General features: G+C 50.2%; 2 protein-coding genes across 10 annotated transcripts; one reads left to right on the top strand and one right to left on the bottom strand.

The window, feature by feature from the left end:
- Positions 1-564: 564 nt before the first annotated feature.
- OARD1 (O-acyl-ADP-ribose deacylase 1) lies at positions 565-3,861 on the bottom strand. The gene is made up of 6 exons (XM_039565411.1): positions 3,604-3,861; positions 3,233-3,300; positions 2,425-2,569; positions 2,258-2,316; positions 1,463-1,575; positions 565-1,179 (listed from the first exon to the last, which is right to left on the bottom strand). Exons 1-6 carry the CDS (start codon positions 3,677-3,679, stop codon positions 1,077-1,079), a joined length of 564 nt encoding a protein of 187 aa, XP_039421345.1. The 5' UTR covers positions 3,680-3,861; the 3' UTR covers positions 565-1,076.
- Positions 3,862-4,323: 462 nt separating this feature from the next.
- NFYA (nuclear transcription factor Y subunit alpha) lies at positions 4,324-19,810 on the top strand. Of its 9 annotated transcripts, none has more exons than XM_039565280.1 (10): positions 4,324-4,460; positions 6,745-6,832; positions 8,380-8,460; positions 10,649-10,795; positions 12,101-12,232; positions 12,892-12,997; positions 13,422-13,588; positions 14,665-14,838; positions 15,650-15,751; positions 16,515-19,810. In XM_039565280.1, the coding sequence occupies exons 2-10, from the start codon at positions 6,758-6,760 to the stop codon at positions 16,566-16,568; spliced, it is 1,038 nt and encodes a 345-aa protein (XP_039421214.1). In that variant the 5' UTR covers positions 4,324-4,460; positions 6,745-6,757; the 3' UTR covers positions 16,569-19,810. The 9 variants fall into 9 exon arrangements, with proteins under 9 accessions (XP_039421214.1, XP_039421213.1, XP_039421215.1 ...); XM_039565279.1 differs by having other exon boundaries at positions 8,377-8,457; XM_039565281.1 differs by having other exon boundaries at positions 8,377-8,460; positions 13,440-13,588.
- Positions 19,811-20,033: the final 223 nt, after the last annotated feature.

Genomic DNA, 20,033 nt, shown 5'->3' with positions numbered 1-20,033 from the left:
AACAGGATTTGCAGCAGCAAAAAAACCCCCCAGAACCGACTAACCCAGTCCCTGCCCAAGGAAATCCCATCAGCAACCCTGTCATGCTACAAAATTCCCAACTCCTATGTCCCATTTTTATATTTATTCAACACACCTGGCACTTTTCTAGGCATTCAGAATGAGAGAAGACCAAAAGATTTGTTATTGTGGGAGGGTGGGAAACCAAACACGAAGGAAATGTCTGTGGTAGTTCCTCAGTTCAGGAACAAACTCTTCCAAATCAGGAGTTTTCCATGGATCTGAGGAACCAGGGGTGTTACTGATCTGCTTTTGTTCTGGGTAACAAACACCAACCTTTGTGTAACAGCTGGACTACAAATGCAGCAAACAAAGAAATGTAAAAATCCCACTTTAAACTCAATCCTGTGAGTTCTTAGAGCACATCAACCTGCTTGGATCCTCACCAAACCGAGCTGTGCAGACTATAAATGATACAGCTGCTGTATAAAACACACCCATCAGGTGTAATTACACCCCTCCCTGCAACCCCCAGCCTGTCCCCAGAACAGCCACAGGGACCCATCCAACAGCAGGGCACTATTTATTGAACACCACAGCATGATCCTGAGTGAGCATGATCTCAGCAAACCCAATTTATGGCCAGAAGGGAGAAATTAAAGTGTTAACACCTGTGAGAACAGGCGAGTGACCCGAGTGCCGGGCAGGACATCGCAAACAGAACAAAGCCAGAGGTGCCAGGGCTGCCTGGGGCAGCTGACCAGCACCAACCCGAACAGAAACCCCGAGCGCCCAAGAGGCAGCGGCTCCGTTTCACTGCGTGGAGCCCCAGTGACACCTGGTGGCTGCAGGGACACACTGGGAGCTCCCGAGGGTTTCCACAGCGCCGCCGCCTCCTGCTAATTAACAGCCCAAATGAACTTCTCTGGAGCTTGTTGCTGCTGGAAGCCCCTGTCACTGTCACACAAGTGAGTGACACCCGAATGCAGAACGCGCTCCCCACACAGGTTCCCCCTTGTCAGTTCACAGGTTCTGCTCCCAAAATTGGGGGAAATGGAGCTTTTTGACTCTTCTGCTCACAGCGTGTAAACTGTGATCTTGATGTCAGTGTTCTCAAACACTTCCTCAAGGATGGCTGACACCTTTTCCCACTGCAGGCCGTCGAGTCCACATCCAATCCTGGAAGACAAAGCACCAAAAGAGCTGTGGGGCCTCGTGCTGCACCCACCCAGCCCTGGGAGCAGCTGCAGTTTGAGGTGGCCCTGCCTCAGCTCACAGGGAGAACAAGGAAACAACTCAAATGCGCTTTGCTATTATTGAAATGCACTGGGAAATGCAAATTAGATTTGCCCAACTGAACAGAGGAGTTGGATAGAGGTGGATACTTGAATTCTTATTTCACAGCAGGGGATCATCCTGCAGACATCCTAGAAATCAAACACCCAGTTCCTGAGCCCCTCACCTGGGCATGGAGATGTCGGTGACTCCGTTGTTCAGGCAGTGAGCTTTCATGGCTTCCAAACTCTTCTGCATGCTCTCATAGGTGGGCTTGTGAGAAACCTTCTGCTTTGTGATCTACAGAAAACCAGCAAAGCTCAGCTGTGCCTCTGGCATGACCACTGCAAGCCACTGTCTGTTATAAATACTGCTACAAAACACACATATCCCAAAACTCCACACCCAGGCTTGCCTCTGTGGAAGGACTTGAACAAAGAACTACATTTCACAGCTTGTAACACTCTAGTTTAGCAGCCAGCTGTGTCCAAGTAAAGGTGAAATGCAGATGCACAGAAGAGCTTGGCAATGTTTGAGGACACATCTCACAGCTCTTGCTGAGAGGAGCATTCCAGAAATCCCTCCCAGTGCCTGAAGGGAGCCAACGAGATGGAGAGAGACTCTTTAAAAGGGCCTGGAGTGACAGGACAAGGGGAACTGCCAGAGGGCAGGGTCAGATGGGATACTGGGAAGGAATTGTTCCCTGGGAGGGTGGGCAGGCCCTGGCACAGGGTGCCCAGAGCAGCTGTGGCCACCCCTGGATCCCTGGAAGTGTCCAAGGCCAGGCTGGATGGGGCTTGGAGCAACCTGGGACAGTGGAAGGTGTCCCTGCCCAGGATGAGCTTTAAAGTCCCTTCCCACCTCAAGCATTCTGTGATTCCATGACTCCATGAATATGACCAAAACCCCCACAGCTATTAATGCCTGGTATGTGATGTAGTTTAGCTCCAGGGAGCTGTCCCAGTGCCACCCCAGCCCTTACCAGGTAGTAAATGTACCGATCGTCCCTCCGCAGAACCGCCACCTCCCCCGTCTTCTTCTCTAAAGCACAAAAATCAAGGTGTTTTTAAAACAGCCACACTCCACAACCCCAAGCAGCTCCAACACCCTCCCTGCTGGAAGCCAGGAGCTCCTTCAGGCGCCACTCACTTTGATCCAGGAGCTCCTGGACGCCTCCAAACTTCTTCTTGAAGAGCACGGCGATGCCGGCGCCCATGCGGCAATCCTCACTGATGCAGTGGGCCAAGGCGTCCGTGCCCGGGCACGAGAACAGGTCCCCCTTCACACACCTGATCTGCAGAGCAGAGGCAACAAAACCTCCTGAGAGAGCATACCTGGGCACACAGGGCTCTGGTGACTGGGAACTGGGCAGCAAGAGGGGGAGAGTTTGAGTTTGCTGTGCAGGGAGCAAGTGTTTGAGCTGACATGGGCTATAAACCCCACACGTGGAATTACAAGCCCCAGAGACAGAACTGCAAACCAAATTCACAAAATTACAAACCAAGCTCACAGAATGACAAACCCAATATAGAGAATTACGAACCCACTACAGAGAATTACAAACCCAATATAGAGAATTGCACACCCCATATACAAAATTACAAACCCACTACACCTTCTCAACAAGATCATTTATAAGTATCATGCGCCAGCTCAGCAGGTAATCTTACAAAATCAAACTTAAAAGGGTAATTATGGGACAGAGAGTACAGCTGGATCAGTGAAACCCCTCTAGCAGCACCAGTCCTGAGGTGTTCAGGCAGGCAGGCGAGCTCTGTGCTGCTGCACAGCATCTGCCACGCTGACACTACACACAAAAAGCACATGGAATTCAGCACTGGCAGCCACTTTGCGACCAAAAGCTGCGGGATGCAGCCAGTGCCGTGCTGTCAGGGCTGTAGTAAGGGGAAGGGCTCTTTGTACACACAATATCCCATGTAACCCATTTCCTACGCACTCTCTCCTCCTGATCCTTGGAGAAGTGGGTGGCCATGGTAACGTGGGGTATGGAGAAGGCTCCTGCGGCTGGAAAGATGAGAGAAAAACAATTATTAGGAACCTCAAGCTAGGCAGTGTGTTAGGGGGCGAGGGTAAGCCTAATTGATCTGTGACAGCGGGACAAACATAACACCGCTAAAGATGCCGGTGCCCCTGACCCGGTCCCACTGCGCCCGCAGCTCCGGCCCGGGAGGAGGCCCCAGCCCTGGGTCACCACACAAGGGGCACCCCCAGGCTGCCGCCCTCGTCCTCATCACCATCATCACCCTCCTCCGCCTCCTCCTCCTCCTCCTCCTCCTCCCACCCCTCAGGGCCCCTCGGCCGCCGCACCCGCGGGGCGCAGAGCGATCAACCGGGCCGGGCCCACAGCCTGCGCCACGCCGAGCCTGCCCAGCACCGCCCACATCGCTCCGGCCGCGCCGCAAGGACGGCTCCGCCTCACGGCCACACGGCCCCGCCTCAGCCGGCACGGCGGGTCCGCCTCAGCGGGACATTGGCGGTGCTGCCTCAGGGGCTCCGCCTGGCGGCGAAATGGCGGATCCGTCTCACGGGGATTTGGCGGATCCTCCTCAGCCCACACGGCGGTATCGCCTCACACACCAAGGCGATATGGCCGCACACAACACGGCGGTATCGCCTCACACACCAAGGCGATATGGCCGCACACAACACGGCCGCCCAGCCCCACACAACACGGCGGTATCGCCTCACACACCAAGGCGATATGGCCGCACACAACACGGCCGCCCAGCCCCACACAACACGGCGGTATCGCCTCACACACCAAGGCGATATGACCGCACACAACATGGCGGCCGCGCCCCACGCAACAAGGCCGCCCAGCCCCACACAACATGGCGGCCGCGCCGCTCCGTCCGCGCGGGCGGACCCTCTCTATGGTCCCTGTCCAGAACATTCCGGGTCGGTGGGCGGAGCCTGAAGGACGGGGGCTGGCGCGGGGCCCCTCCCGCGCGTGCGCGCCACCGCCCCCCGCGCAGGCGCAGCGGCGGCGGGCGGGGCGAGGCGCGCGGTTGGGCGGCCGCGGCCGGGCGGGGCCCCGCCCCTCGCCCCCTTTGTCCGCGGTTGGGCGCCATTTTGCGCGGCGGGCGAGTGCGGGCGCTGATTGGGCTTCGGGGCCCCGCGGCGGAGCCAATCAGCGCGGGGCGCGGACCGGGCAGCGCGGCACGGTGAGCGCGAGCGGCCAATATGGAGCCCCCGCGCGCCGGGATTGGCGGGGCCGCGGCCACTCAGGGGCTGAGGGGGGGAACCGGGGCCGGGCCGGGCTCGGCCGCGCTGGGGCCGCGGGGGAACCGGGGGCGCGGGGCCGAGCAGCGCTGCGAGCAGCGAGCCGAGCGGGGTCGGGTGGTCCGGGGCTGGGCCGGGGGCGCGGGGCCGAGCGCCGCAGCGGAGCCCGGCCTCCTCCCCCGGCGGAGCCTGGAGCCCGCAGTGCCCCGCCCTCCCCGGGAGCCTCCCCGCTGGCCCGGGGGCCCAGGCTGCCCGTTCCGGTGCCGCCTCCCCAGATGTGCGGGCACGCGGTGCTCCGGCAGCAGGGCCGGCCCTTGGGGCAGCGAGGGGCTCGAGCGCACCGAGGGACCCCCGGGCCGGGGCTTCCCGCACTGAAACAACAGCCCCGGGTCATCTCTGGGCTCCACAAAGAGCCGGGAGCTAAACTTGTGCTCCACATGTGGTGCTCAGACCGCCCCCTCCGCGCCGCTCGTGTGAAATCCCGGCCTGGCGTGGGCGTGCGGCTCCGCGGTGTCCTTGGAGCGCTGGGATCCCACGGGAGCGTCACAGGCTCTGCCCTGGAAACTTCTGCCCGTTCAGGAGCTCTGCTCCGGGCTGTGACACGGTTAAAATGATGCTTTGGAGCTCTCGGACTGTTCGTGGCACTGGTTTGCTCTTGGTGTGGGTTGGTTGTTGAGGAAACGTCCTGGTGTAGCTTCCATGGCCTCATACATATATTTGTATATATTTCTTGGGGCTGGCAGAACCAGGAGTTTAATGATCCCTAACGCGTCCCTTACAACTCAGGATATTTGTTATATATATATATATATAGTCTATATGAATATCTGCTGCTGAAACTCGGACAGCCCTTTACCAGAGCATTCCCCAGTGAGGAGGAGCTGCCCGTGAGCTCACTGGGGGAGGAGCTGCCGTTCTCTGCCATTGATTGATCCCTGATCTTTAATATTTAACTTGGATACTCTGTGTTTAATGAAGGGGATGAGATAATCCCTTGGAGGGTGAGGATCCAGCGCTGGTAGAACCTTGTCCAGAACTTCAGGCAGCTGGTGCAGTGTTGGGATTACAGAACTGGTAATGTTTTAATTAAAGATTTTAGTTTAAGGCAGAAATGGAAGTATCCAGTGCAAAATTGAAGTGAACCAGACAGCAGCATCTTCAGAAAGAATATTTATCTTCTTTTATTCTGGCGGTGAAAAAGTGTCAATAAATGGGCAAAGGATGGCGCTCAAACAGCAGCAGTAACCACAGCAACTGGTACAGAGAGAGTCTGTGACTTCATCCTGTCAGCATTCCCTGAAAATTTGAGGGACCCTGAGGTTTCGTTGCTTTAGACTTGGAAAATTCAAGTTCCAGGCTGTGCTTTCTTTCACCAATGTGGCAGGAACTTGTTCAGTCGTGACATAAATCAAACACCTCACTGCAGTAGGAATTCTGCCCTTGTTGGGCCAGTGAGGAGAGAAGCCATGGCAGGGAAGAGGTGTTTTATTTCAGCACAGTGGTGTTGAAGTGTGCAGGGAAAGGGCCAAGGAATGAGAGAGAGGCAGCAAGAGGATGGAGGTGCTGGCAAATCTGTTGGTGGTTCCCAAAATACATGAAGGACATATTTGAGTGTATAAATACTTCTTTAAAGAAGAAATTTGTCCCTGTGAGGGTGGGGAGGCCCTGGCACAGGGTGCTCAGAGAAGCTGTGGCTGCCCCTGGATCCCTGGCAGTGTCCAAAGCCAGGTCAGATGGGGCTTGGAGCAGCCTGGGATAGTGGGAGGTGTCACTGGATGAGCTTTAATGTCCCTTCCCGCCCAAACCATTCCAGGAGAGTAGGAGGAGAGGGAAGAAATACGAGGAGAGCATGGTGTGTAGTGGGGGAAGGAGAGAAGGCTTCACAGCTCTGCTGAATTCTTGAAGAGCTGTTTGGTTTCACACCTAAAGGTTGCATTTCCTGAGGTTTTCCAGCAGTGACACTCCCCTGGGTGGGCACCTGGCTGGAGCCCAGGATGTGCAGACTCAGAACTGGTGGAGTCCCTGGAATGTGGGACAGAACTGAGGTGGTTCTGCTGCTCACTGGGGTTGGATGTGGCACCTCTGTTCATTGCTGAGATGGAGCAGCTCTGGGAGAGATCTGTCCTGGGGGCAGCTTGCTTTGCTTGGCTTTGCAACTCCCGGGGGAGAACGGGAATTCCTGAACCTTGGGACAGTGATCACCTGAGTTTTGCCTTGTCTTGCCAGGGGCTGAGGCACCATGGAGCAGTACACAGCCAACAGCAGCAGCTCCACGGAGCAGATCGTGGTGCAGGCCGGGCAGATCCAGCAGCAGGTACGGAATGTGGGAATTTGGGAACCCTTTGCACCCCTCAGAGGGGCACAGCAGCACTGGGGGGTTTCCTGATCCTTCTTGGGCACCTGTTCACCTGACTTCTGTCACTTGGGCACTGATGTCACCTGCCTGGAAGTCAGGGTAAATGTGGTTTTTTAAAATATACTTATTAGGAAATGGAATTGCAGGTGTGGAAGTGACCAAATTTCAGCGTAGCAGGGAGTTTGTAAACTGCTAGTGACATGGGGAAAGCAAAATATAAAAATGTATAAGAATATATGAACACATCTCTGGAAATGGAGGAAACAGAATATTAACAGAAACAATCAATTGTCCACAAGAACAGTTCCCCCAAAATTAAAATAGGTTTTGTTCAAGCCCACAGATGTTTCCTCCAGCTTTCTCAAATGAACGTTTACTGAGATTCTTTGTTTCAGAACTACAGGTGGAGCAAAGCAAACACACAGAACAGGATTAACCAAGTAGCTAGGGGTGAATTCATCCTTCCCACAAAGAAGTTCTTGTTTCAGTGTGTGAAATATCAGGGCTGAGTTTTAAGAGCTGATTGCTTTTTACTGTTAAGCCTTCTGTATGCAGATTTAGGGATGTATTTTCAGCTGCTGCTGGATTTTTGCTGCATCTTCTGTTCTAGTTCAAGGCAAGAAGGGTTTGGTGGTTTGTCATGCAAAGGACTGAGCCACTGGATCCTGTTTTCAGGGAGATCTGCTTTGCATTGGCCTCAGCAGGGACCAGATCCTTCCACTGGGTTTAGCTGAAGTTGATTTTTTCAGCCAGAACAAGATTGCACTTGAGATTAAAACATTTTATATTAAGGATTACCCGAAATACCTGTTTGCAGCACATAACCAAAGATGTATTTGGTTTATTGACAATTTCTAGGTAAAAAGGAGACAAAACCATCCCTTGGCTTTGGTTTTCAGTACAGGCTCTTAAAGCCTGTGTGTGACATGAAACATTTTTCTAAAATAAGTTGTTTTACCAGGCTGTTGCAGCACTTGGGAGGGAGCTGTCCTTCATCTCCCCATGCTAACACAGTTACAGGGAGTATTTTGGGCCTCTTAGCAAAGAGGCTAAAGATAGAAAAGGCTTTTAGCTCTAACTGCTCCTGCAACCTCTCCAGACTGTCCCTGAGGGTCACTGGTGGGCAGGCAGCGACACAGGAGCGGCAGAGATGAGCTCAGACTGTGCTGCAGGAAGGGCTTTGTCATGACAAACCAGAGGGACCAAAATTTGGAACCCTTCACAGTGACAAACCTGGGCAGTGAGCAGACTAAAACCCTGAAACTGAGCTTTAAATCCTGCAAAATGATCCCTCCTGTTCCCTGCGAGTTGGGATATTGAAGCCTTCCAGTGCCACATGCAGCTCCGGGGAACTCCATCCTTAGGGTTGCTACAATTCCCATTCCTCGTGTTCTGGAGCAGTGTGGATGAACCCCAACCCCCCCTGTCCCAGCAGTGTGTTGTGTGGTGTCAGAGCTGTGCATTTCCATGTTTCAAGCTCTCCCTGTTCCTGTTCCCCGCAGCAGGGAGGTGTCACAGCTGTCCAGCTGCAGACTGAGGCCCAGGTGGCATCGGCCTCAGGCCAGCAAGTCCAGACCCTCCAGGTAGTGGTGACCTCTCTGATTGTGTTTCTGAGCACTGCATGACCCTCCCCAGCACCACATATCTAATGCTGTGTTTTTCCCAGGGTTTCCAAGAGGAGCAGGGGGATGTGGAGCAGGAATCTGTGCTGGGTGCTGGCTGTAGGGTTTGCCATGGGATTGGAGCTGTTCCTGAGGTCCCAGGTGCATGCCAGGAATTCTGGAAAGGAATTGTGGTTCAATGCGACTTCAAAGTTAAAAACACCAAAATGAGGAAGTAACAGTCAGGGTAAACCCCAAAGATTTCCTGTAATTCCAAGGAAATGAAGTTTCTGAGCTCCTTCCTGAGGAGGGCTCTGCCTTCACTGCATGAGACAGACAGAGGTGCTGGGGGAGCCTGAGCTTGAGCAGTGGAACCTTCTCACCTGCGACTAAAAGGGCACCTGGGGACAATATTGGCCTCTGTGGCACTGAGAGATCCAATTTCTTATTTACCTGTGAACAACACAGGGAAACCCAGGAGCCATGTGAATCCAGACAGCGAATACATCCCAGTTTGGAAGGAATCACTTGTTTCAGTGTGAGGTATTTCCTGTCTTGCAGCCTCCACTTAACTCAGCCAGGCTTTCCAGGAGCCCTTTTTAGAGCAATTGACAGACCCTGGGCAACTGTAGCAGTTTTGCACTCAGTATTTTGGTTTTGTTTGGTCTGTAATTCCTCAGAGCAGGATGGTTCCAAGGGGCTGGAGTGGCCCTGCCAGGTGCAAAGTTAACACAGCATTTTTTATGTTCAGAGTTCAAATCTCAAACGCTGCCTGACTTGGATTGCTGGGCTCACTGGGGCCTCTGGTTGTTGTTATGTTGTCCCCACCCTTTTTTTTTTTTTTTTTTTTTCTATTTTGGCTTGCTCTAATTCATTAACAAAAATCCTGGAATGTCTTGTTTTCCTTTCTGCTTCTTGGATATTGTGCTGCTGCCTGTGCTTCTCTGTGCTGACCTGAGCATGCTCCTCCCTGTGTGATCCAGCCCAGGGGCTGAGGGCTTTGGATGGGAGATGGACAGGCTGAGGGACAGAGTGGTGACCCAGAAAGTCAAATTCCACGTGTTAACCACAGTTGGTTGCTCCCTGCAGGATTTGGTTCCTCACCCCATGGGGTGTGAAACCCAGGAACGCAGTGACTTTACCACGTTGTGTTGTACTTGTCCCTAAACAAATCAGATTTTGTGCTTCCCTGGTTCATGAGATCATTTTGCATTTAGGCCGTGGAGGCAGAGCATTTTACAAGATGCATTTGGGCAATTTGGGGACTTGGCAGGTGAGGGAGTTCAAACAGAGAGGTTTTCCCTTCGTTTTTCTTTTCATGGGCCTTTTTCCCAGTGACCAGAGAGATGAAGAACTCTTGGGTCCAAGAGTCTGGAGACTCTCAAACCAAAGTTACCACAGAATCCCAGACTGGTTTGGGTGGGAAGGGACCTTAAACCTCATGCAGTTCCAACCCCAACACCTTTCACTATCCCAGGTTGCTCCAAGCCCTGTGCAGTTTGGCCTTGAACACTTCCAGGGATGGGACAGCCACAGCTTCTCTGGGAAACCTGTGCCAGGGCCTCACCACCCTCACACATATATTTTAGATTTTAGATTTTAGATTTTAATTTTATATTTAGATGTTATAAATCCACTCTATGCCTTTTTGGGCCCAGAAGTGGCTGCTGCTCATGCACTTTCACTTTTCCTCCCTGAACTCCATTTTGTGTTGCTCCAGTTACAGTTTCCCTCAATAATCATGGAGAGTTTCTCTCAGCACATCTCATGCTCTGTGTCAGATAGAAAATGGAAACGCTGTAGGCATGAAATTGGGGAGAGCTGAAGCCACCTCAGAACCTCCCTGTCAGAACAGAGCTCTCTCAGTAGGAACCCCAATTAAAAATCAGTAATTGTGAGGTGAATAATGAAGTTTTTTATTCCACTTTGCTCGTGGGCTGTGCATGAAGGTAGTTCTTGTGGCTGGAAAATGCGGTTTTCATGCTTTGTAACAGCTAGACTGCAAGAAAAGCAGATCATTCACTAAATCCATAGCACGTCCTGGAACCCAGAGCTGGTTTGAAGCAGCTCAGTGCCTGTTTCTCAGTTCCTCTGCCCCCACAGGAGCACAGGTGAGCACTGGGGCTGCTCTGGCGGGGTTTTCATTGTTGCCTTGTTGTTCCCTCGTTCGCAGGTGCAGGGGCAGCCGCTGATGGTGCAGGTGAGCGGGGGACAGCTCATCACCTCCACGGGCCAGCCCATCATGGTGCAGGCCGTGCCTGGGGGCCAGGGCCAGACCATCATGCAGGTCCCGGTGTCCGGCACGCAGGGGCTGCAGCAGGTGAGACACCCCGGGGGCACTGCACAGCCTGGGGACACTCTGGGATGCTCCCACTGCCACACAGGCTCTGCTCAGCACCCTAAAACCAGGCAGAGGTGGTGCTTTGTGGCTCTGGCCCGGTGGGAATGAGTGAAAGTCCTTTATGAACTCAGTTTTTATGTTCTATGGCCTGGTGCAAACTTTTTGGATTAAAAACACTAAAACACAGCTGGGTTGGTTTGGGGGTTTTCATCATGGAATGGTTTGGGTTGGATGAGATCGAAAAGCTCATCCAGTTGGCACCCTCCTGCCACAGGCAGGATACCTTCCCCTAGACCAGGATTTTTGTTGGTTGGGATATTTTATCTGGCCCTTGCGGTGTAGTAGGGGATCTGGTGCCTGTTCAACTTATGGCTCAGAAAGAGGATTTAAAAAAAATTATTTAAGGAAGTTTCTTGAAAATAATTTGTGCTTGAGCCTGTCTAATATGTGATGGCTGAAGGGGAATTTAAACATTCCTGTTGCACAGAAGGCAATAGTGAAGGAGGTACAGAAGATGGATTTTTTGGGAAGTATTTATCTGTTTAAAAGACAGTTGGTAAATTTAAGGAGGTGGTCAAAGTGTTCCTCAAAAGCAAAGGGAAGAACTGTAACCATGGCATAATGAAAGTGTCCTGGTGATTTAGGATGGGATTTAGGAACCCAGCACAGTCCAGGAAGGCAAATGATGTCTTGGTGTTTTGAGAGGTTTATTTAAAATTTCCGTTGTTGAAAACCACTGTATTTTTATGAGGTTCTTCTCAGTCTGGTTGTTGGAGGAAAACCCATAACTGTGTTTTTAAACACAAACTCCAAACCATATTCCAGCTCTTCTTTTTTTAATCTAAGAACATTCCACAGTGGTGGAAAGACTCTGCAAAGCTGAGGACAACTTTATATATCCCAGCACTACTTCTGAGTGCTGGATAATTAACACCCCACAGATGTCTTAAATCTTAGTCCTCCTCTTCTTCCACCTGACTATTGGTTCCCAGTGCCATGTGAATAATTGATTTCTCCTGAGTGATTTATTGTGTAAGCAGTGCAGAGCTGCTGGAGCACAGTGACACAGCGCGTTGGTCCCTCTGCCCTGCGTGGCTGGGCTGCTGTGTCACAGGGAGCAATCCATTAAAACTCCTCATTTTCAACTGGAAAAAGAGAAGACTCGCTGCTTTCTTTTTCTGTGCAACAGTAAATCACCCTCAGAGATGACTTGGTCATGCTGAGGCCGAGGAGGGAGAAATCAGAGGCATAGTTAATGTTCCTTTCTGACTCTTTCTTCCACAGATTCAGTTGGTCCAGCCAGGTCAGATTCAGATTCAAGGTGGGCAGGCTGTGCAGGTACAGGGGCAGCAGGGCCAGACCCAGCAGATCATTATACAGCAGCCCCAGACTGCAGTTACTGCTGGCCAGACACAGGTAACTGCACCAGCATGAAAGGCTTTTCTGCAGAGGAACAGGAAGAGAAACTTGACAAATGACTTAAGATGTGGTTAAGTAAAAAAAAAAAAAAAGGCCAAAAAAAAAAAAAAAGGAATTATTAATATTGAGGAGAACTTGAGAATGAGTGTCATGTTTTTGTAGTGTTTCATACATGACTCTGGGGCAGAATAATTAGATTGCATGTTTTTCTCCATCGTGTTTCTGTATTTTATTGGTTCGTGGTTGTTTTTGTCTCTTTGTTGAATTTTGAAAACATGAAGCATTGCTAATTCCATACTTGGGCCATCGTGTGCAGTAGTCCAGTCACACCTGGGGTTTCTGCTGATGCTTTTGGTTAGGGCCAAAATTAAATTTCTGAGCAGAATAGTTCCTCCTTTCACATCTTCATAGTGAGACAGGAAACCTAGAATTTGTTTTTTTCGTTATTAAACTGTTAGAAAAAGCATCTTACATGTGCTTCAGGTGTTTGATCTCCAGTTATTTGGTCTGTGCTCCAGCCTATTTCTTACTGCTGCTAATGAGGCAACAGAAATAGACACCTGGAACACCTCAAGCACCATGTGTTCATTCAGGAATTGTAAACACTGGAAAAAAGAAGCAATTTGTAACGTTCTTGTGCTCTTTGTTTTGTTCAGACCCAGCAGCAGATAGCGGTGCAAGGCCAGCAGGTTGCCCAGGCTGCTGAGGGCCAGACCATCGTGTACCAGCCCGTGAATGCTGATGGCACCATCCTGCAGCAAGGTAGGAGGGCTGGGAGGAGCCAGGATACCTCTTTGAGAAGGCTTTTGATTTATTTAGGTGTTTGTGTTCTGCAGCAATTCACTCTGGGGTTCTTCCCCCAGAAACAGAAAATCTCCTTGTCTCTGGCAAGGGCTGGTAGAATAGAAACCCTTATTTTTGCTTTTCCACCTCAGGAGTGCATGGTTACTCACAGTGAGGTTACAAATGCAAAAACCAGGAGTTCTGATGGAATTTAATCCCTCACTTGAACGCTTTTCCTCCCTCTGTGCATGTTCTGGAAGGATGAATGAGTAAAACACAGAAGTGGGACTAATGCTGTTCCCTTCTTTTTGTGTGCGTGTTTTTGTTTCGTTTGGTTTTTTTTTTTCGTTCTTTTCTTTTTTTTTCTTTTTTTTTTTTCCTTTTGTGTTCTCCTTCCTTAAAGTTACAGTCCCTGTTACAGGCATGATCACCATTCCAGCAGCCAGCCTGGCTGGAGCCCAGATTGTCCAAACTGGAGCCAACACCAACACCACCAGCAGTGGCCAGGGGACGGTCACGGTGACACTGCCGGTGGCTGGGAACGTGGTCAATTCAGGGGGAATGGTCATGGTAGGTGTGAAATTCCCACTGCTGCCTTTGGAAGCTGAGCTTTAGGGTGTCTGTACTCAAATCTAGCAGGGTTTTCACAAGGGTAGGGATAGGACAGTGGGGAGTGGCTTTAAGTTGATGGAGGGCAGGGTTAGGTGGGATATTGGGAAGGAATTTCTCCTTGGAGGATGGGGAGGGGCTGGCACAGGGTGCCCAGAGAAGCTGTGGCTGCCCCTGGATCCCTGGAAGTGTCCAAGGCCAGGTTGGAGCAACCTGGGATGGTGGAAAGTGTCCCTGCCCATGGCAGAAGGTTGGAACTGGGTGATCCTTAAGATCCTTCCAACCCAAACCATCCTGTGATTCCCTGATTCTCTGATAAACTCTTGTCTGAGATTCAGGTCACCTTCATATGCTCAGTCTTTTCTGTAAGTTCCATTAGTTTAAAAATTACAAATTTTCAGCTTCAAAGACCTGGATCCTGCTGTGATCTGTGTGTTCTGTACTTCCTCTCTCCCACAGCAGCTCAGAAATCTAAAAACCTAAATTCAAACTGAGCTGTGAACTGATGAGCAAAGGTTTAAATAGATTGAGTCACTACTGGTTTTCTTGAGGATCCCTTAGGATTTGTTTCCATCACTTATAGAGGTTTTTCTTGCCAGTTCCTGTTTCTTTGTAGTGTGAGGACTGGAATGTTGTTGGTCCCCACTAGATGTCAGCAGCTCTGTGATGTTGCTTAGAAATGCTCTGAAATGAAAGAATTGAAGTAAGAGATAACCCAAAAGAAAGGGAAGCACCAGCCATGTCCTGTTTGTTTAATTGTCCAAGAAGCAGCAACACAGTCATGGAATTGTATTGAAATTTTACCTTTATCAGAAAAACCCAGCAGGACTGACAAGGAGTTGATTTGTTTAAATTGGCTCTGCAGTTTGAGAACAGCTTTATTGCTCCTCTTCATTTAAGTGGCTGCATTACCTGAGCAAAACCCACTTTCCATTTTAATATTTAGATTTTTAATGGCATTTTTGTGTTCAGTTTGTGTGCTGAGCTGCAAGGACTAAACCCACCTTCTCTGAACTAAACCCTCCTTCTCCATACAGATGGTGCCTGGAGCTGGCTCAGTCCCAGCCATCCAGAGGATCCCTTTGCCTGGAGCAGAGATGCTGGAAGAGGAGCCCCTCTATGTCAATGCCAAGCAGTACCACCGCATCCTGAAGAGGAGGCAGGCACGGGCAAAGCTGGAAGCAGAGGGAAAAATCCCCAAAGAGCGAAGGGTGAGAATAAAACTCGGGTCTAACACAGGGTTGCTCTGTGAGAAAGGCACAGAATCCCACCTGGGCTGGAAAATGAGGATTAGAATCAGGGTGTTCCTCAGTTTTATGATGCTTTTGTTGTTCATGAGCTACATCAGAGTAAATTTTTAAAGTCCCTTGGGGACAGTTCTTCCTTTGGGTGTTTTTGGGAGTGTCTGGAGCTGTGTGTGAGCCTGCATTGACTGTCAGCACGACAGGTGTCTGTGGGGCAGGGGGATGGATGGGGACTGGGAATTGCCCCTGGGAAGCAGTGACTGGAAGGAGTGGGGCAGGGGGATGGATGGGACTGGGAATTGCCCCTGGGAAGCAGTGACTGGAAGGAGTGGGGCAGGGGGATGGATGGGACTGGGAATTGCCCCTGGGAAGCAGTGACTGGAGGGAGTGGGGCAGGGGGATGGATAGGACTGGGAATTGCCCCTGGGAAGCAGTGACTGGAGGGAGTGGGGCAGGGGGATGGATGGGACTGGGAATTTCCCCTGGGAAGCAGTGACTGGAGGGAGTGGGGCAGGGGGATGGATGGGACTGGGAATTGCCCCTGGGAAGCAGTGACTGGAGGGAGTGGGGCAGGGGGATGGATGGGACTGGGAATTGCCCCTGGGAAGCAGTGACTGGAGGGAGTGGGGCAGGGGGATGGATGGGACTGGGAATTGCCCCTGGGAAGCAGTGACTGGAAGGAGTGGGGCAGGGGGATGGATGGGACTGGGAATTGCCCCTGGGAAGCAGTGACTGGAAGGAGTGGCTGCTCCCTCACCTGCTCCTTCCCTCGCTGCAGAAATACCTGCACGAGTCCCGGCACCGGCACGCCATGGCCAGGAAACGGGGAGAGGGGGGCCGCTTCTTCTCCCCCAAGGAAAAGGACAGCCCTCACATGCAGGTGAGTGGGGTTTGGGGCAAATTTCAGCCCTTCAGGACACACATCAGAGGTGTCTGTGCTGCTTTGGTTGGGTTTTTGGGCTTGGCTGCTGACCCTTGGTCCTCCCTGCCTTTAAATTTATTCCAAGTGTTGGAAAAAAAACCCCTCCTGTTGCTGCTTGTGGAGAGCAAGGGATGTGTGCCCTGAGGAATTAAATGACAATAATGTGGAGAGAAGTGTGTTCACTTTGTGGTTCCTAGGATAAATGCACACAAACATTCTTTGTTTGTAAAACAACCTTTCTGGTTGGGTTGTGGTGTGTTCTTTCAGGACATGAATGAAAGGTAGAGACACCTTATCTTTACATCTGATGGGAATTAAAAGATGGGAATATCTGATTCTTAGCTGTATATTGATTTGCATAAAAAGTGCAAGGCATTTTTCAAAGGAAGGGACACAATGGAGTAGAATGAACGGGTTCTGTTGTTGCTCAGTGCTTTAGAGCAGTTCTGTGCCTTCAGGGAGTATTTCTTACTTTGAGCTAAAGTCATTCCTAAGTGTCAGACCAGTCCTAGGTCTTCCTAAATACCAGAAACAACACATTCCTGGGAAGTATTAGGATTTTTTGTGTCTCAGTCTCTTACACTGGCCTGTAAAACCCAGGGAAAATAGGACATTTTTGGAGATCAAGGGAAGGGCAGGAGTGTCTCCTCCCTCCATTGTTGTGTGTGGTTCTCTCTGCTTCATGGAAAAATGTGGGATTTCCAACATTTTGTGTCTGCAGGATCCAACTCAAACCAACGAAGAAGCGATGACACAGATGATCAGGGTCTCCTAACCCCTGCTTCCTGGGAAAAACTCCTGAAAGGAATTCCCGTCCCTCCTGCCAGCCTGTCCTGCCTGCCCAGAGTGTCCAGTGAATCCTGGAGTGGGACAATCTCCATGTCACAGCCTGTCCTTTTCCACAGAGCAAGCACCATGTGTTGAGGAGGTGCTTGAGGTTTCAATTCTACAAACAGAACCTTTCAGACTCCTTGGTGCCCTCTCCTGATCCAGCACAGGGAATTCGGAGTCTGAACACTCATCCCTTTGGTTTTCCTTCATTTTCTCGCCTCAATCCCTGTGGCTGGTGCAGCACAGCCCTGTCCAGGGACAGATTCCAGCTGCTCCAACCAGCACTGAGTGGCTGCACCACAGGCCTGTGTTTGGCCAGCAGAGATTTGTTATTCCATCCACTCCTCACCCCTTTTGGACTTCATTTTCCCTGAGCTGGGCCCTGCTGTTGCACTTCCAGCCCTGGCAGAAACTCAAGGGGATTCTTTTCAATTCCACCTTGTAAATGTATAAAGAAGCTCTTCTCTGGGAAAGGTTCAGCCATCCAATCAATGCTAGAAATAGTCAAGATTATTGCAGGACTTGATGTTTTGTGTCTCTGTTGCCAGTGGGGTGGGACAGGGTGATGTGGGGGGGATTGGATCAGTAAATCAGTTTCTGGGTGGTTTTGTATGTTCATTGCCAGTACTTGTTGCTTTGGAAGAAAGATGGATGTGAGTATAAAAAGGATTGAAACTTTTAAGTGAGTCTCTTCCAAAGGATCTTTTTTTTTTTGTTTTGTTTTTAAATCTTCTTTCTCACCTGCCAGTGAAGTCCATGGTTCCTCCAGGAGACGTGGAATCCTCAGTCCCAGAGTGGGACTTGACCATTGTTGGGATGATGTTTTTGATGCCTAAATCAGTCCTACAGTTCAGAGTGATGGATGACTCAGGACAGCAGCAGCTGGGGCAGCTCAGCCTGAGGTACCTGAAGGACTCTTTAACAAATGAAGGCAGATACCAATGAACCTTTCATGCTTTTTATAAATTATCCTCTTAAAAACAAAACAAAAGTGGCACTTAGTGAACGAGCAGTACTTACATTATAAAAAAAAAGGATTTTTCCATGACCTAGAGCTGGCTTTGGGCTGAGCATCTCCACAGAACAGATCTTTAATTTAGATTCTAAGCCTGCCCTATTCTTAGGATTTGAATTTTGCTGATGGGAGCAGTAGTTAAAAGCATTTAACAGGTGATTTCTCACCATTCCATTCCTGTTCCCCTCTCCCACCTTAATGAGTTACCCAGCTGCTCTCTGGTTCATCTGCCTGTTGGGAGTCCCAGATTTTCCAATTTTTGTGTTCTGTAGTTCAAACTGGATCACAGCAGTGAAGTTTGGAGTTGGGAATGTTGCCAGGTGAATGTGAACCTGGCCAGGTGAAGCTGCAGAGGGAGGAGTTTTTGAGGAAAGCAGCCAGGGATGGGTGAGACTGGGTTAAATTCAGTGAATGCTGATTTCAAGTGCAGCCTGAAAATTACATTTCCTCCCTCCCGTGTTTTTCCCATTTACTGGAAGCTCCTGACTAAAGACAAAGTGAAGGACAAATCAGCAAGTTGTGGAAGACTGGGAGGATACAAAAGAACAGAGCCTGGAAAATTCTATTTCCTTTGAATGCAAGAAAAATACTAAACCTGAGAGTGTGAGAAGGAGAAGAGGGAGGAGAAATGTTGGATCCTTGTGAGCAGGCAATCCTGGAGGAAGAGGGAGCTTGTCCCAGGTGTAAGGATGACCTGTGGAGGCAGTGAAAGGACAAGGAGGAACTGCAGAGGGGGTTTGGAATTGGCAGCTGGATCTCTTAAGTGCAGCTCAGCTCCTGGTTGGGAGTTCCTGGTTCCGTGTCCGAGCCCTCCCCACAGCTGGAGCTGGGAAGATAACTCGGCCATGGGGACACCTGCAGCTGCAGGAGGAGCTGGCCCGCTTCCTGGCAGGCAAAGAAATCTTCCTTCTTTCAATTTTTGTCCTGAGTTAAACCAGTAATCTGACACTCTGCTCACAACTCTTAATTAGGGTTTATTTCTAATGATTTCAAGGGTATTTTTAACATCGATGGCATCATCAGGGCCTCTGGTTGCTTCTGCCTTAAATCCTTGCCCACTTCCAGGCCGGTGCTGATTTTCCTCAGTTGGCACCTGAGACCCTCACGCAGCATTTCCTGGGATCTCCCCCATTTTGGGAACGTGCAGCTCTCCTTAAGGAATTTTAGTTGGATTTGCAGCATTACTGTAAATATTTTTTTGGAGCACCTGTACATTTTGTTGGTGGAATATTTGTGTGCTGGAGTAAGAGCCTCTCCATGCTGTTTTTTTTGCTCTTTAGTTGATGGTAAATCTCTGTCCTGAGGGACCCCCTCTGAGAGCTGGAAGTTTGGGAAGCAAGATTATTGCTCTGACATAGATTTTGTTTTGTTTTTTCTTTAATGAGTAATTACTTTTCTTAAAGAACTTGTAAACTTTTTCTAGCCAGCTAGAACTTGTTTCCCAATATCCCTTCATATTCAGGTTCTCTGATCTGCTGTTGTAGGTTGTGTGTGAAGAAATACAGATTTGTGTTCTACAAAGTCTTATTGTTGATACTTTAAATAGTGATGTGAAAGCCCGAGTGCTCCTGTCATGTTTTTATTTGTTTTGTGTTCTGGGTATCACTGCTGAAAGTTGTGTTTAATTTGGTGAGGTTGGAGCCAGCAGTTAACACCACGGTACCAAAAATGTCTGCTTGCTTTTTCAGGGAAATCTGTTAAATTGGAGACATGCCCAGTCCAAACCTCCCTATAGTAATTAAATGAGATTTCTTTGTAGATTGGCTACACTTGAGCAAAAACTCCACTTTGGGAGTGAGTAAAAGAGCGGGTGAGGATGAAAGAAGAGGCTTGGGGAGAAATGTGTTTGATTGACCCAGAGCAGTGAAGCATCAAACCCATCAAAACCCAGATTTATAGGAGTGTAAAGAACAGGATTTGGGAAAAAATGATCCTCAAGTGATGCTAAGTGGCTTGAAGGCCCTACATGTTAAAAAGAGGGGGAAAATAAACTTTTGTGAATGGGCGTGGGAGGGTCCTGAGCTTAACATAATGTCAGGCAAAGTTTGTACATAGTTCAAAGTTTTTAATTTTTTTTTATATGATGCATTTTTTCAAGTGTATTTTGGTCTTTAATAGATGCAATTGTAAGTACTGTGTACACTCTCCAGCTAATAAAATTTATAAACTGAGCAGCTTTTACTCTGTGTTGGGATCTTGTGATGGGGTGTGGGGAGGGCAAAGGGGGGCTTTGGGGTGGCTGGATAGCCCTGCCCCAGGGATGGCCGGACAGGCCCTGCTCCCTGCCCCAGGGATGGCCGGACAGCCCTGCCCTGCCCCAGGGATGGCCGGACAGCCCTGCCCTGCCCTGCCCCAGGGATGGCCGGACAGCCCCTGCTCCCTGCCCCAGGGATG

Source organism: Corvus cornix, chromosome 26, assembly GCF_000738735.6.
Source record: "Corvus cornix cornix isolate S_Up_H32 chromosome 26, ASM73873v5, whole genome shotgun sequence".
In the NCBI taxonomy this organism is placed as follows: domain Eukaryota; kingdom Metazoa; phylum Chordata; class Aves; order Passeriformes; family Corvidae; genus Corvus; species Corvus cornix.
This window is presented reverse-complemented; position numbering and strand designations above follow the sequence as displayed.